The 16,091-nt window shown below is 36.0% G+C and overlaps 1 protein-coding gene across 1 annotated transcript in view; it reads left to right on the plus strand.

Annotated features, from left to right (window-relative positions):
- MYO16 (myosin XVI) overlaps positions 1-16,091 on the plus strand; it is a 278,913-nt gene that overhangs the window by 149,131 nt on the left and 113,691 nt on the right. Inside the window, exons 17-18 of the mRNA XM_041418140.1 lie at positions 11,876-11,987; positions 15,910-16,027. Of these exons, the coding sequence (XP_041274074.1) occupies positions 11,876-11,987; positions 15,910-16,027 (230 nt within the window). The remainder of the gene's footprint in view (positions 1-11,875; positions 11,988-15,909; positions 16,028-16,091) is intronic.

Raw genomic sequence — 16,091 nt, forward strand, 5'->3', positions numbered from 1 at the left:
TTCATAAGCACTTTTTATAGTTTAGATCAAATACTGTGGCTCTTAACACAGTAAACTTTATTTAATGAATCAGCATTTTAAAAGTAACAAGTGCTGGTGGAGAAATGTCTTTGAGGCTCATAAACTTCATGACATCTGCCAGGCAAACAATGCCAAAATCTGAACATAGAAATACAAAATTGCTTTTAGTTGTAGGAGCAAAGTTCAAACAATTTTTGAAGCATTTCAGGAAATGGATTGGACCAGTTTGCACTTGCATGCAGACTGGCTTACTATTTTTACATCTTTAGCAATGCTTATTATTTGCTACTTTTTCATCACCATCAGCATTATGCTCCTTATTTCATGTATATTAAGTTTCAAAATTATACTTTTAGAGTGGTAGTGTACAGAATTATAATCTTGTGATTTTGTCCTGTAAAATATCTGAATCACGAGTCAGACAAACAGTTCAAGGTATAATGTCTGTATAAATTCTTGTATTACCATCAGACGTGTGAAAATTTGTATTTTGAGTCACTCCTGCTGCACATTCATTTTTCTTTTTAATGGAATAATTCTAAATTTATGTTTTTGTGTAGTTTTAGGAAAAGAATGCTCGAGTCTCTGATTTCAACCTATTCCACAGGATTGTCAATATAATTAGGAAAAAACCATATCTGATTGAAGCCTACCAACATTTAGCATTTTGAGGCTACAGACCAATATGCATATCTTTGCTTTCCTTTTCAGTATATCCACTGTCTGTAAAACTTATGTATTTCATAGTACACACAGTCTTTCTTACAGAATTATTTGAAATTTCATTTTATAAAATATCAAGGCAAAACTACTTGCTGGATAACACATGGGCTAATATAAGCTTTCTGTGCTAAAACCAGTTTACAAAACACATACATAACTTGTAATTTTGTTAGTTTAGAAAACTAAAAATAAAAGCTGTGTTCTGGCTGTCATCAAATCTGTCTACAGTGTTTAGTTAATTAACATTATGCTGATACCTTACCCCTTGACATTAACAAAGCTATTCAGATTTTTTTTTAAGTGCTACTTTTGATACTTTATTGCACAAATTATGAGCAGAAATATGTGCAGTTAAATGATAAGCAGTAACTCCAGCTCAGTGCTACAGGGTAACAAGGTTCAAAGGTATAAAATTTGTTCAGATTTGAATATATTTAAAGACTGGGGGCAACAGAAAAAAAAGAGCAATAATGCATGCCCTTTTTCCCTGAGAGAAAAAAAGCCAGAAGCTATTCATTATCATGTTCTGGAAATGTCGTTTACTTCATTGATGTCAACTGTTTTGCTTTGTCTTTATCTCATTCCTGTTTACATATCAAACAGTGCTAAGTGCAAAGCAGCTTTTCCTCACTAAGCAGAATACATTGTCCTCCCATATTCACATGAAATATTTAAAGAAATAAAAATGTTTGTTGAAATGTCTTACTCTGTGAGTTTGTAAGTATGGTAGAGATTAGTGGAATTTATTTTTGAACGGTAATGGCTTGCTTTTATAAACTCAATACCCCTAATTCCAGCAGTTCTGAAAGCATTTTTTTAAACATATGTAGAATTATGAAGTCATTCATTTTCAGTCAAGCCAAAGAATCCTAAAATTTAATTACACCTAAATTGCATCTTCGGATTTAGTAAGTAGTCACTGCAATAGCTAAACTCCTACAAAAATTTAAAGTATTTCAGAGAAATACTTCACAAATATTTAATGTGAGAGCAGTAAACTGACCTATTTGTAGGAAAACTGTTTTTTAAATATATTTTGCTTATATTTTGTCTGTAACTAACCCATATCTGAGATGTTATGATTTCTATGTGAAGTTAAAGTAAAAATTAACTGATCTGGTAATGTTAAATTTTTACTGCTGGCCATTGTGCTTGACTGGGGCTACTACCCTGAACTGGATGGGAAGGAGGAATGGGGTCTGCAGAGGAAACAGCCATACGCCTTTCACATGATTGTGCAAGTGCATGGTTCATTGGGCAGCACTAATAAGGGGAAGGAAGGGATTTAGCTTGTTAATCCATGCTTCTTAATACAATGTCACATTAAATGACACCCACGACATGCGTATTGATTGTGTTAGAGCTGGAACCTGATTATGAAATACCACTCCATCCTCCTGTGACATTGGCTCTCTTGAGAATTTTCAAGCAACAAAGCATCAACTAATGAAGATTTTGTAATAATGTTCTGGTTTAGACTTTATATAATGACAAGTAGAGCTGAAAGAGGAGTCTGTGTGGCTCATTGTGAAGTGTATCAGAGACTCCTCAGATGGTGTTGGGCAAAATGTGCCATGGTTGTGTTGGGTCAGGTTCATCTAGGCTAAATAGCTAAATATTGTGTTTTCTCCACTATGCCTAGGTCATACAGTTACAGTTCAGGAATGTTTGTGTATATTTGGAATCTCCATTGCACAGAGTGTAAGAAAATAAGTGTAAGATTACATAATATTAAGGCCTAAAAATTATGTAAGCAATGCTTGGGACAGCTTAAAGTCTAGGTTGCCAGTACTACTTATTTCCTCCAGATTCACACACCTCAGTCTGCCTTTCCTCCTTTCTCAGTGAACCAGAGCTCAACAGAGGGTGTTCACCTACAGCTTCCAGTTATTGATAGTTATTTGGATTCTAAGATCCAACTGAAATCAGTGGGACAAAGCACAGGTTTGAAGTTAGTTAGGCAGAAGTTTTTTTGCTGAATTGGGACAATACACACTGGTGAAATAATTCATTATTCTACTTCACAGTACTTGTAACCCTGGCAAGAAAACAACTTCTTGTTTTTCCAATGGCATAAAATCACTGTATATGATGTCGTGATGGGCATGGTCTGTGTCTGGTTTTGGAACAACCAAAGCAGCATTTTATAGCAGTTGGCACTGAGAGCACACTTGTGTGTGCTTTTTAATGACACGTTTTAATTAAGGTCAAGCTGTAAGCAAAGCCTGTACAGAATTAGAAGAAAATGAATGTTTCCAGTAGGCATTCCTGAATCCATCACATCTGACTGATGTGCTCTTCTCTGAGCTATGGGCACAGTATTTCCTAGCAGTTGCCTATAAAGCTGACTTATGGAAAGGCTCATGCATAGCAAGTGACAAGTCAGTTCTATATCCTGCTTATCATCATGATGAGAAAGAATTTGGACACCTCTGTGTGAGGGGAGATATATGCAGGGAATCATATCCAGGATGAAGGTGACGTTTTGAAAGTGCCTGGTTTCAATCTCCTTTGAATTTCTTTAACTGGACAGCACATAATTGTTTTGGAGAACAATTGCATGACAGGTTTCCATAGACTTACAACATGATATATTAAAAAAAAACCAACAACAACAACAAAGCAAACAAACAAAAAAAAACCCAAAAAAAACCCCAAACAAACAAAAATACCAAAACAAAACAAACAACAGAAAAAATAAAAACCAGAACATGGGGGTTTTGTCTTAAAAGTTGGAACAAAAACCTTCTGCTTTGGATAAATAAATATTAAGTATCAGGATCTCAGTTTTATGATTTTTCTTTTTTTAATATTTAATATATGATTACAATATTTTTAATTGGTGAAAGAATTTCAACACTTTTATTTGTATGTCATTTTTATAAAATAAATAAGGGATTTATAGACAAAATCCAGAATTTCTGATTCACAACATGATCTGCAGAGGCTTGCACTGCCTAATTAAGTATTGACAGAGAGTCCTGTATTTAGTGATTAGTTTATCTAAGTATTTATTCTTTGCTCCTTCCATGTAAATTCTTTATCCAATATTTTTAACTCCTTTTTGCAAACAAAATATACCCTATTTTGTGTTCAGTTGTGCTAGAATATGAGTTGATACTATGCTATTTCTCTCTGGGTTAGTTATAGAGGTATGCTACTAACAGCAGAGAAATGACATGTGGGCAAGTGGATCAGCAGAAGAAAGCAAACCAGAGAAGTTTTAACTCCTCACAGGAACCAGCTGGCTGAGAGTCTCAAAAAAGAATAGATCATGACATTCAGCTCTTCTAATGTATTTATTTTCTTTCCATTTTTTTCTTTTACCAACTAAAGGAATATAAACCGGAAAAAATAATATTTTCCTTTGCTGTTGGTTTGAAAAGGCCACCAGAGATCTGGTGTACAAAGGTCCAAACCTTTGTATGAAGACAGGGTCTACTGTGCAAACAGGGAGGTCCTTTGAAAATCTATTGCCTCAGCAGCACAAAAGAAAGATAATATAACTGATTTGTGAGCCAGGGCAGTTTCATCTGGGTTCACATTCATGTTCCCAGTTCTTATCAGGACCATGATTCTATCATTCCCAGATCTTGAAACCTGTGATTTTCTGCCTCAGGATGGTATTTGGAATAAGCAGAATTTCTGTTGTGGCTTCCAGCCAGCCCTATCCTTTTTTTTTTTTTTTTTTTCACTTCATAAGTGAAAAAACATAAGAACTAAAGTCTAAGTAAAGTAAGTTTGAGTTCATTTACTGTTCACCTTTACCCAGGAGCCCAGTAGAATAAAGATTTTATCCTCCCTGAGTGATTATGTGCAAGAAAGGATTCTTATTCAGCCATCCTGGTAGCATTATTAATAAATAATTTCATGTGGAAGGTACAAACCATTTAATGTCTAGATACAAAATCAAGCTAAGTTGTATTTCCTTGGAGATGTGGGGTCATAGGATGTGTCCTGACCATTATTTTGATCCAGCTTGCTTTGGATATTTTCATCAATTCCAAGAGTTTGATCCTGTGCCCCCAGTCTTTTTAAAAAAAATTCAGGTATTTTGAAGGTATTTAAAAAAATCTTAAAAGAGGTTTAATTTGGTTTATAGCTCATAAAAGGTAATTAAAGTGTCTGGAAATTTCCTGATGATAAATTTGGCTTATCATTTTTTCTTAAAATTTGAGGTTAATTTCTATAAAATTTGAGCTTTCTAAAATTTTAAAAAAGAAAGGTGATTTAGAAGTTCTTGTCAAAATATTTGTTTTTAAGGTCAGAAAAAATTTTCCTCCTCATAAAATAATAATGCAGTGCTTTTTAAACTACTAGCTAGACCAGTGGAAGGGGTTGCTGACCTGAGCAGAAGAGCAGAAATATTATGTTCCTTTTTGACTCGTCATTTTGTAGGAGTCTGGTGTTTAAGACTGTTCTGATTTTAGAAGCCCGTCATCCCTTCAGATATTAAACAATGTAAATTTCTGATGAAATTTTATCCATCCTTAGGTTTTTTATGGCTCTGACACCTGTATTCAATTTTTGCATTTTAGGGACTTCTTTAAGGTTAAGGTAATGTCTACAATTCAAGACCTATCTTTGCTTGATGTGCCACCTTTCTGGGGCCAAAGTTACTGACATTAAATGAGACTGAAAAAAACCAAAACAAAACACCAAACAAACCAAAACAAGAGATCCCAACTTATCTGAGAAATAAATTTAATATCTTTCATAGGATCACAGGATAATTCATTTTGGTAATAATAATTCAGGAGATCTCTACTGTACTGCCTGCTCCAAGCAGGACCAGCTGGCAGATCAGATAAGGTTGTTCAGAGCTTTGTCGAGTCTTGAAAACCTCCAGGTATATTCTTCCAGACTGGGAATTTTTGTCTTTGTAATATCTTTCTCGGTGTTCTGTAGGTGATATTTAATGACAATTTGCTCCTAAGTCTATTTTCTGATTCATTGCTGCTGCTGCTTTCCTCTAGATTTTCTCTTAACTGATCCTGATTTTCCTGAAATGGGATGCCCCAAATCACACAGAGTAGTCAAGTTCAAGCTTTAACCATGCTAAGTATTTTATGACTCCTGTGTTGGCCTATACAAATAAGGGTGTTATATATGATGATTAATTTTTTGCCTTGTCGAGGCATACTTGACTCTCATTTAGTTTGTACTAGATGCTGTTCTGGTGATCCACTGCCTAATCAGCCTTACCTGCCTTGAATTTGTACTTTCAGATATCCTTTTGTCTTATTCTCTAATTGTTTGCTGTTTAATTGTATCTTTTTAATAGTCATTTGTTTGGCTTAATTCCTGGACAAAATTTGCTTTCATCTGATCTCTGTCACTTTTTATGGCCAATAAAGCAGGATACCTTTAGTCAGCCCCTTGCTTTTCTGTGAGGTTTTGTTTGTTTGGTTTCGGTTGGGTTGTTTTTCTGGGTGTTTTTTGGTACTAAAAACACTGGTACTCTGTTTCTAATCTATTCAGATTGTTCTGAGTATAAACAATTAGAAAATGAAGCTTTTTGCCTGTAACCTGAGGAGGTTTTTTACTGAGAGAAGGTTTTTTACTGACAGTCTTTACTGTGGTTGCTGAAATCCTTATTACCACAAGTAGCATTTACTTCACTGTCGTCTGTAATAAAGTTTCAAGACTTTTTTGTACTGATTTTGTACTGTTTCCCTTATATCAAACCTGGTAGGGCCCAGAAAGCTGTACAGCAAAATGGAGATTTGTCAGCACTCATCCTCCATCAGGAAAGGAGTCAAGTGGGAAGCAGCTAGATGCTAGCTTAAAAAAACTCTAACCCCCTTTTTTAAATCGTAGGGCTTTATCCTAAAATTTTACCGTGACTTAGAGCCATTTAATGATATAATCCTACCAAGAGTTCTTTTAATTATTCATGAAAAGAGGTATTTACTTCAGGAAAGCTCTCAGAAAAGCAGTGTCCATCTGACAAATCCACGGTTCATCTTCCGTTGAAAACCAATTCTAACAGTCCAGACAAAAGGGAATTTCTGGGAACTGGTTGCAACCTAGGAATCTGTTTCAGACAGTTTCCCTGTCAGATATGACTGGGACCACTGCAATGAAGTAGATATTTCTGTATCCTATAGAACACAATATTACATATTGTGCGTGGCATAAAAAGGCTGCTCTTACAGAATATGTGAACATTTCAGGTGTCACATTCTACAAATGCAAAGTGGTTAGGATAGAGTTTTGGTAATGTTTTACTTACTCTGTTAGTGAAATATTAAGGTTTATGATCAGATTTATTTTTTGTCTTTTCACTGATTTTATATAAATGTAACAGTTCTAAGAATAAGCAGAAATTACATTAATTGTTTATGTTGAATGAGACAGATCACTTTGATACTAAATGCTCTTGGGTTACCATTCAAAAGAAAATAAATTAATGTAAATCAGGTATTATTTTGCTGAGTTTCTGTCAATTGCAAACTGATAGTCAAAACTTTTCTTTTTAATCTTTGCTTGTCTTAGCTAGTTGTAGCTTTAGTCTCATTATTTGCTCAATCAACTAAACAGAGGATTAATTACTTGAACAAAATTTTTAACTGGTGGGGTTATGTAGGAAATTTTGAAATCTGTTTATGTCACAAAAGTTCAGTATTGTTCAGGTAGGCTGAGATACATATTTCTTCTTCATATTTGAGATCTGTGTACCAAATATGTGAGTTCAATAATTGTGATGATATGTGACCATTATAATGAGAATGACAAGGCAAACAAGTAAGGTAATTATGGAATTACATGGGTCAATAATGTTTAAGAATGGAACGTCACACTAAGTACTTTTTTTATACTCTTAGTTGTACTAGCCACACCCATACCTGAAAATGTGATCTATGGTGTCATTCTAATGATGGTTCAAAAATTGTATATTATGATAAACAATATGCTCAAAAATTATCACCATTGACTTTTTCTTTGACATAGTACATTTTTCTTTTAGAAACTAGAATAAATGAGATTGCTACAGTGCTGCAAATTAGAACTGTTAGGAAAAAAATCAGAAAGAAAAACTATATAGCCCCTTATATTTCTCAAGCAATTGTCTATCTAATGTACCATTGTGCTTTACTGAAAGTGACTATACTGCAGATCAATTAGTTTATCTTCTTTAAGAAAAGAAGTCTTGAGAATCAGTGAGTTTCTTCTTTTTTAAATGAAAATCACTGATCATGTCTTTAAAACTTTTTTGTGTGCTGATAAACTGTCTGTTAAAAGTACTGCTCCAATGCCAATATCAGCATGGGGTAGCATTTAAACAGATAGTTGTGCAGTCAGCAAAGGGATTAATTACTAGAACTGCATAAACTCTGTGGTCTGTCGCTTCTGTGAGAGATATAAATATCATTTGTCTGAGTAGCTACCTTCAGTTAAGAGGCTCAACTTCATCCAAAATCTGAGAATCTCTTTCTAAAACTACAGTAAACTAATTTGATGGATTCATTTTTCAGAATGAATTTGCACACAGAGATATGCCAGTAAGGCTAGTAAAACTGAACTGAGTAAGCATCAACTGGTGCACAGCCTGTGTGCATCAGATATTATGAAACATAAGCTCTGGATTGTATAGCAGTAGTATCTCTTTTACTAAAAATATCAGCAACAAAGAACTCAGGAGTCACCATTTCTGGTTTACGTTTGAACACAGACTATTTATAGGAACATTGCACACACTCAAATAATATCGTAGGTTTTCATGGGTATGGTTGACAATGGCAAAAATCTAAGTAAAAATAATAAATAAAATTTCCATGGTAGTTTCAAAATATAAATTTTGAGCAGTATAGTTCCTCTTTATCACCAGCAATGCCATTCTGCTCAGGCCACTTGAATGTCAAAAGATGAAAATGCACTATAAATATGAGGAAAGATACACATCCTAGAAAAAAGTTTGCATTTCATGGAAAAGTGATGTGTCTTCAACCAAGGAATGTTTATTATTATTAGGACTTTTACACTGTGACACATGTATTTTCCCTTTCCTTAATTTTGTAGAAGCGGGGACAACTTAAAATTTGTTCTGGACTCCAGTTCTTAAATATAAATAAGTTAGAGTAGTAATATTAGCACATATCATGTCCCAAACCCTTTTGGTCCTCAGCATCTTTAAGGTGGAAAGAATGAGCTGCCAGGGAGCTGTTTTAAAAGAAAAATAAAATTCTATACAAATGTTACTATTTTTCTGAGGTAGAATGTACTTAATAATTAGGAAAATATGTTTCCTTGTATGGCTACATTATATTATGTTACACTGTATATTTCTTACATTTTGTGGGGGTTGTATGATACCCATTAGAAGTTCCAAGTGCTCTATACAATTAGTCCATCCTTATTATAAGTATACTCTATATTATATATGTATAACAGTCAAATGTGCAAAACTTCAAAGCAATGTTTCATATTTCATTAGTCCTTAAATAGTTTGGAAAAATGAGTGGGCCTCATGAAACGTTATAAAATAATTTAATTGCTTTTAGACTGGGGAAAATAAATTGAAGTGCACCTTAGAAAATGTCCAACTGCATCCCTTTCCAAGAACACCAGCACATCTGCTGATTAAGTCTTCAGGACGTGTATAGCTAGGAAAGTCAGATTCTTTTCCAAGAGGCAGGTCCCAGCAGATGCTGCAGTGTATGGATGGTTTGTAGAGCCACAGGCACCTGGTTTGGCAGGTACCCAGTTTGCCCCCTGCTGAATCAGCAAGCGCTGTGCTGAAGGCAAAACTGGCTCATGTGGTTTCAGCTCAGCCCTTTCCTCTCAGGGAGTGAGGGTTCTGCACCACCTTGCTGTGCTGCAGCCTGCTTTCAGAGGGCTTGGTAGTACTCACACAGCTTTTTGCAACAGCACTGCCCACTATCACTTCAGCTGTGCTAAAAATGTGCTGGTTAAATGGGGTGGCTTAAAAAGGAGAAGTGCGGAGTATTCTCTTCACAGAACAGGAAAGACTACTCCCTGCTCAGTACCAAGAGAGACAAAGAGTTATTTAGGGAGAAAACCATTGAGGAGGAGGCTTTTCTTGCAGAAATAGCCATATGCCTCCAACTCCTACAGCATTCAACAATAGAATATTTTGACAGCAGAGTGGCTGCTGCTGTAAATCTCCTAATTATCGAGCAAAAAGTGCCACCAACTCATGATGCATAACATGTTACTGGCATAAGCTCATGCAGCAGTTCAGAAGAGTGGAAATTTTTCTGATGGATTAACCTTTACACCAGAAGGTTCTATGCCAGATTCAGTATTAGATGTATTCTAGGCTCCTTTTGAACCTACAGGCAAAGTAAAAATCCCCAGGGAAAACAAAAAAAGGAACAAAAAAAAAAAACACAAAACAACATAAGCTACACTTATATATAACACTTACAACATAACAGCTACACTTTGTATCATCTGCTCTAGCTGATTTGACAGCTGTGCTATCATTTGTATCTATCTCAGTCTGACAAAATTAATGTTTTAGTGACCTTGAGGAACCAGTGCTGCACTCTGGCAGTGATGCTCACAGACACATGTTCTCAAAGATTTGTGAAGCACCAGCTTTATCCACCGATGTGAGAGGCATGTTCATACTTGAGATAACTGCTGAGTTAGTCCTCCTGTGGGTGCAAAAGGTACTTATGCTCCCAGGCACACATTTTTAACCCCATCATTCTTCTTCTGCCCACCTGCTGGGGTAAATCATGCCATTATCTCTGCAAGGGGAATCCACACTGGTAAATCTGATATGGATTCACTAAAAAGGCACTTTATGTTTCATTGTGGGTACTATTTAAACCTCATCTGTTAGAAAAGTGGAAATACTAAATAATTCTTCCTACACACATTCATGTAAAAGGGAATCCTTATAAGAACTACCACCCCTACTAGAGTGTTGCCAGACCTTCTGTGGTAATAGGGTTTATTTTGAAACTTTGTCTCCTCTACAGTGGTATAAGAACATGATTGTAAACAAGAATTGTCAAAAATTAAACCAGTATTGTTTCCCATATTTAAGTGACAGATCATAGACTGAACATCAGTAGAGAGCAGAATAATTGTGGGGAATTTTTTGTTGTAATTATGGTGAAGGGTGAGGGCTAAAATGTGTGTAAATTGTCCACCTTTTCTGGTGCAGTGTAAATTGTCCACCTTTGTTGGTGTAGTGATGATGTTATTTGGACAAAGGTGTGGAGAGTTCTTGTGCTTATTTATGTGACATTTGTGAAGATTGCAAACTGTGTGATGAATGTGTATTTTAATGATTATGATAATTTAATGAAAGCAATAAAAGAAAATATCTTACATTCTCAGCATTATGTAATTAGAAATCAGATCCTGTAAGATAATCAGATACCTGATTCTTAGTGATTTCAGCTCTGTGAAGATACCTGAATACTTTTAAAAATACGGACTTACTTCAAAAGGATCAAAATAAATTGTTGTAAAGGCTACATTGCTGCATTTTTCAATAATCTGTTTTGCTATAGTTTGTGATTAATCTGTTTTGTATTATTGCTCTTTGTGTTCCTTGAGATTTTTCCTTTCCTGAGTTAGCTGCTGCACAAGTGTCTCTCTTTCTGCTAATCATTATTTTTGGGAAGGTACATAAAATTTCCTTTTGCTTTGCAGCGTGCAAAGTAGTACAGCTTAAGGGCTGTACACTTACTACTGTGTGTACTTGATTACTGCTTCAGTTTGAAAGATGTTGAATATCACCCGTTCTGCTGCAGGGGGAAGGAATGAACATTGTGGCAGTTAAGGGCTGATCTATTCCCTTGTCAGCAAGAGGGGAATTTAGAGCAGTCAGAGCTGTCAGAGGTTTCCTCAAATCTGCCTTCTGAAGGGGGATCTCTGGTAGTGCAAGAATGGCAAAACTGGCAGTGGCATAAACCCAGTTTGAAATTTCAGCTGCCTTGTGCGGCTGAAGTTGGGGCTGGGGTGAGCCTTAAGCAAAAGTTTAAGAATCAAATACAGAACATTCTGTCGCTGGTACTGCTGCCTCCAAAGGCTGAGAAAAATCTGCAATAAACCTCTGGTTAGAAATGTGAAACTGGACTTTAACTTCAAAAGTTTGATCATGCACCAGCCTTGTAAATACCTGATATGCTGTTTTTCTTCTGTACAGGTATCTAAGCCAGACTGGATCAGAAGAGACGATGTTAGCAGCCAACCCTCAAAACAGGGAGAAATTAACCATACTAAAACAAGCTCTAGGTGCTCTGGGATTCAATAGCCTGGTAAGTTATATGAGCTTATGTTATTTGTGGCTAAAATAATCATATTAGTTGAAAGCAGGCCATAAGTAACTCACACAGATAACCTTTTGTGAGTAAAAGAAGCACCTTTCTGTCCTTTTTTTTCAATTTTTTCCCCTGTTAGTTAAGACATTGAAACAAATACAGCACTAGTTCACTTCAGGGAAATTACTGTAATCACTTTTAATTAGACACAGAACCAACAATGTGAATCTTTTTAGTTCTTAAATATTCATAAAACAGCTTCAAGGTATAATACTCTGAACAATTAAATTACATAGATAAAAAGAAGCAATCAAATCCCATATGACACCTCATAAAAGCCACGGAAATTTTTTCCTCTTCCTTATTATCTCCCATCCTTTTTAATTTTATGAAATACACATATGCTAACAGCACCTGAAAAGAAGTAAATACCTATTTAGGAAAGAAAATTAGAGCCAGGTAACTTGAAAGAGCTGACTTAATTCCCCAAAAGCAACAAGAAGATAGGCCTGCTGTTTGTCTTTAATTCTATGGAACTAATGAAGGAGATAATTTGGAAAATTAATCAAGAAGAGGTCCTAGAGGACAGAGGTATGACAGAAATCAGAAGAAATAGAAGGATGAATATAAGAATTCATGTAAACTGTGCATCCCTTCAGGATACTACAGTGATTAACAAACTCCCCATATTTCTTTCAAATGTGTATGCAACCTAGCACACTGCAGCTGGAACACCTCTGCAAGAGAAATACATAAGCAAGAGTAGTTTTAGAAGGAGGTAAGAACTTACTCCTGTACAATATCATTAGAAAGAGGGGGACAAAAGCTAATGTAACTCTAAGTTAAAACATCATCAAAAATGACAGACAGGCAGCAGTTCTAATAAAAAAGGATCAAGGGCTATCAGCAAAAATTTTGTAAACTGCTGAAGCTGTTATTTAGGTGGGAAGTTTAGACTTCTGTGGTGGTATTGGTACACCATGGAGCTGTTTGGCATTCCCTAGTGTAGGATCTCAGCACATCACTGTGGATGTGCAGAGACACCAGGGGAGCCCCTGGGGGGCTCGGAAACCCTGGAATGATGCCAAAAGGGTTTGGTAGTTGGATTTCGATCCATCAAAAGGAGAAGAACCTGTGACGGAGGAAATAAGAACTTCTTGGGTGTGAATGGTACATTTATGGAGGGAAATATAAATTTTAGAAAAATGGGTACAAGGGGGTCATGAAGACAAGATGGAGGATTCAAGGCGTAGTCCTGAGTTCCTCTTTCTTCTTCATGTCTCCCATGTTGTGTGGTGATGTTGGCACTTGGAGATTGGTTCGTAGTGAAAGTGCACTTGTCTATAAGGATGAATAGTATTGGGAAATAAAGGTAAATATGGCACACGTAATTTTCACTATAAAAGACACACCCGCCCTGTGGGCGGGGGAGAGTGCACGTGACTGTCCTGCTGAGCGGACCTCGGCTGGGCAAAGAGAAAACTTTGTAGATAAGAGATAATAAACAGAACTGAAGACCGAAAAATCTAAGAGTCCAGGCTCATCCTTCGCAATCGCGGCCGCCCAGAACCACCTTTCCCTGTGTCGGGGCAGAGACACATAACAGCGGACCCCGACACCCTAGTTAAGGCAGTAAAAAATGTCACCTTTCAATGTAATGAAGAGTAGGGTTTATTTTCATGAATGTTCATGAGGCCATGTACAAAACTGAACAGACATGGCTATATATGACAATATTATTCCTTACTCTTAGTGGCTCAAGCTCTGTACTAGTAGATTTCAATAACAAAAAGTGCAGACACTTTTGGATTTAACCCAGTGTTCACAGTTTGATGGATCAGTGGATCTCTCTTGCTCTTTCATTAATGTTTCTGTTCTGTTGAGGAAGGGGTTCAGCCCATATAACTGAATGCTAAATGGATCACGATTTATAAGCCTGCAGTAACTGTCTGATAATGCTTCATATACAGTATTCTTTTGAGTCTAGTACTTCACTCAGAATTCTTGAAAATAAGTTACCTCTCAGAAAAGTGTCAACATCTTGAAAGCTGGTCTGTATTCAGGCAGCATTAGAATAATATTTAGGGGGCAAGAAATCTGCGAAACTTTCAAGTACTGCAGGCTGATCTCCCGTGTTGAATGTTAGAGGGCAATATGTAGATAAAACACATTTCTAAAATTTCTACCCATTAATTCTGAGGTAGAGGGAGAGGTCTGTATGTATCATTCCTTGACTGCCTAGCCACATTTAATGACAGAATAGATAATATTTTTGAAGAAGTACATAAAAATTCCTTAGCAGCCATTAATGCTATCTTCCAAAGAATGTTAGTGTTTATTAAAACCAGCTACTGTTTTAAAGGTGGGGAAACATGCATCTTACACAATGATAAAGTGTTTGAGAATGTGGAATGTGAAATATACCTGAGACCTTACCAAAATCACCAGAATAAAAAGCTATCCCAGCTCACTGTCATTCAGTGCTGCACAGCAATCCCCAAACCAGTTCTGAAGGAGTTAACCTACAAGCAAGGAGTGTGCACCTCGAGTGTGCCATTTCATCTTGCCTGAGATACCATCCCAAGAAGCAGAGTATAGCACCCTAGTTTGAATGCTATATTAGCATAACTTCTTCTATTTTAAGAGTTATCTTGTTCAGACTTTCTCTGTATATATTGGATTTTTTGAATCTTCAGCTTTGGTACCCTGTAATGCTAAAATACTCTGTTTCCCTATTGACGCCTCTCTCATGCAGTAAGAGATTGACATTCTTGTCTTAAAGTGTAGCTCAGAGAAGCAAACTTGCTTAAACAGCACTGGAGGTGCTATAATCTATCCCAGAAAGACTTTAAGCTTTTCTAAAGTCCTTTGATGATTGGCATATTTATCAGGGAAATAACATGAAGAAATTAAGAATAAAACTTTAAAAAAAAAAAAGAGGATGTACTAGCTATGTATTTCATTAGTAGTGTATGTATAATCTTAGTCTGCAAATTCTGATAAGTGAAATTTCTCACTGTCACTTCTGCAGTTTCAGCAGAATCAGGCTCTAAATATTATTTTAAAAAAGTATTTAAAGAATTATCAATTAATTTTTCTATAAATAATGCCATATAATGTTATAGTGGATATCAGGTTTCCTGTTTTACCATTTTAAGAAGCACCATTGTTATATAACTGCTCTTAAAAAAAGTAAAACTTCCAAAAATACACGATTTCCATATTTTAGGATTTAAGGTTGATATTCTACAGATCATATTTTTCCTTGAATTTAAAAATATTTTAAATATAATTAACCAACCAAAACAACCAAAGAAAGTTAGTTTTCTTCTGCTGTGATAAAAATGAGGACAGAAAAAATCTGCCTTTAAAGATAACTGCTTCACAATCTGAGACATCACAGAAGAGTATGCTATCTCAGAGGGACAGTGTGAGGGTAAGGAAAGTTGCTTTTTTTTCTTTTGGACCTTAATTACAGCTTTTAATACCAGGAACCTCTAGAGGTAGACACTGTGAACTCAGTTGGTTGAGGCAAAAACCCCCTTGCTGTTCCCAGATACAGAAATTGTCTCAATGGGAATTCTCTATGGACAAAATATGTTTTATTTCCTGCAGAAACCGTGCATTCATTAAAGATATTTCAGTATTTTTATCACGTTGGGAAAAACTATCTTAACCCAGTGGTAAATGTGACATTAAAACAAGGAAATAAAAAGCAATTTTGTTGGTTCATGTCCTAGCTAGGTTCCAGTTTGATTTCAAATTTTCTGTTAATAATTCAAATGTGAATGCTTTTCAACTTATCAAACGCTGATGATACAAACAAACAGAATTGATACTTTTATAAAGCATTGCCTTTCACTGGTGTGTCCAACAGATCTTTTCTTTATCTTTAATTCTAAAAAAAAAAACTGTGCAGGAGGTGGAGAACCTGTTTGTGATTCTCTCAGCCATCCTGCATCTTGGAGACATTCGCTTTACGGCCCTGACAGATGCTGAGACAGCGTTCGTGTCCGACCTACAGCTACTGGAGCAAGGTCAGTAGGACACGACCTCGGAGCGGCGCCTGCCTGGTCCCACAGCAGGGAAGTTGCACTGTTC

The sequence above is a fragment of the Onychostruthus taczanowskii genome, unplaced genomic scaffold (assembly GCF_017590055.1).
Source record: "Onychostruthus taczanowskii isolate IOZ18803 unplaced genomic scaffold, ASM1759005v1 scaffold58, whole genome shotgun sequence".
In the NCBI taxonomy this organism is placed as follows: domain Eukaryota; kingdom Metazoa; phylum Chordata; class Aves; order Passeriformes; family Passeridae; genus Onychostruthus; species Onychostruthus taczanowskii.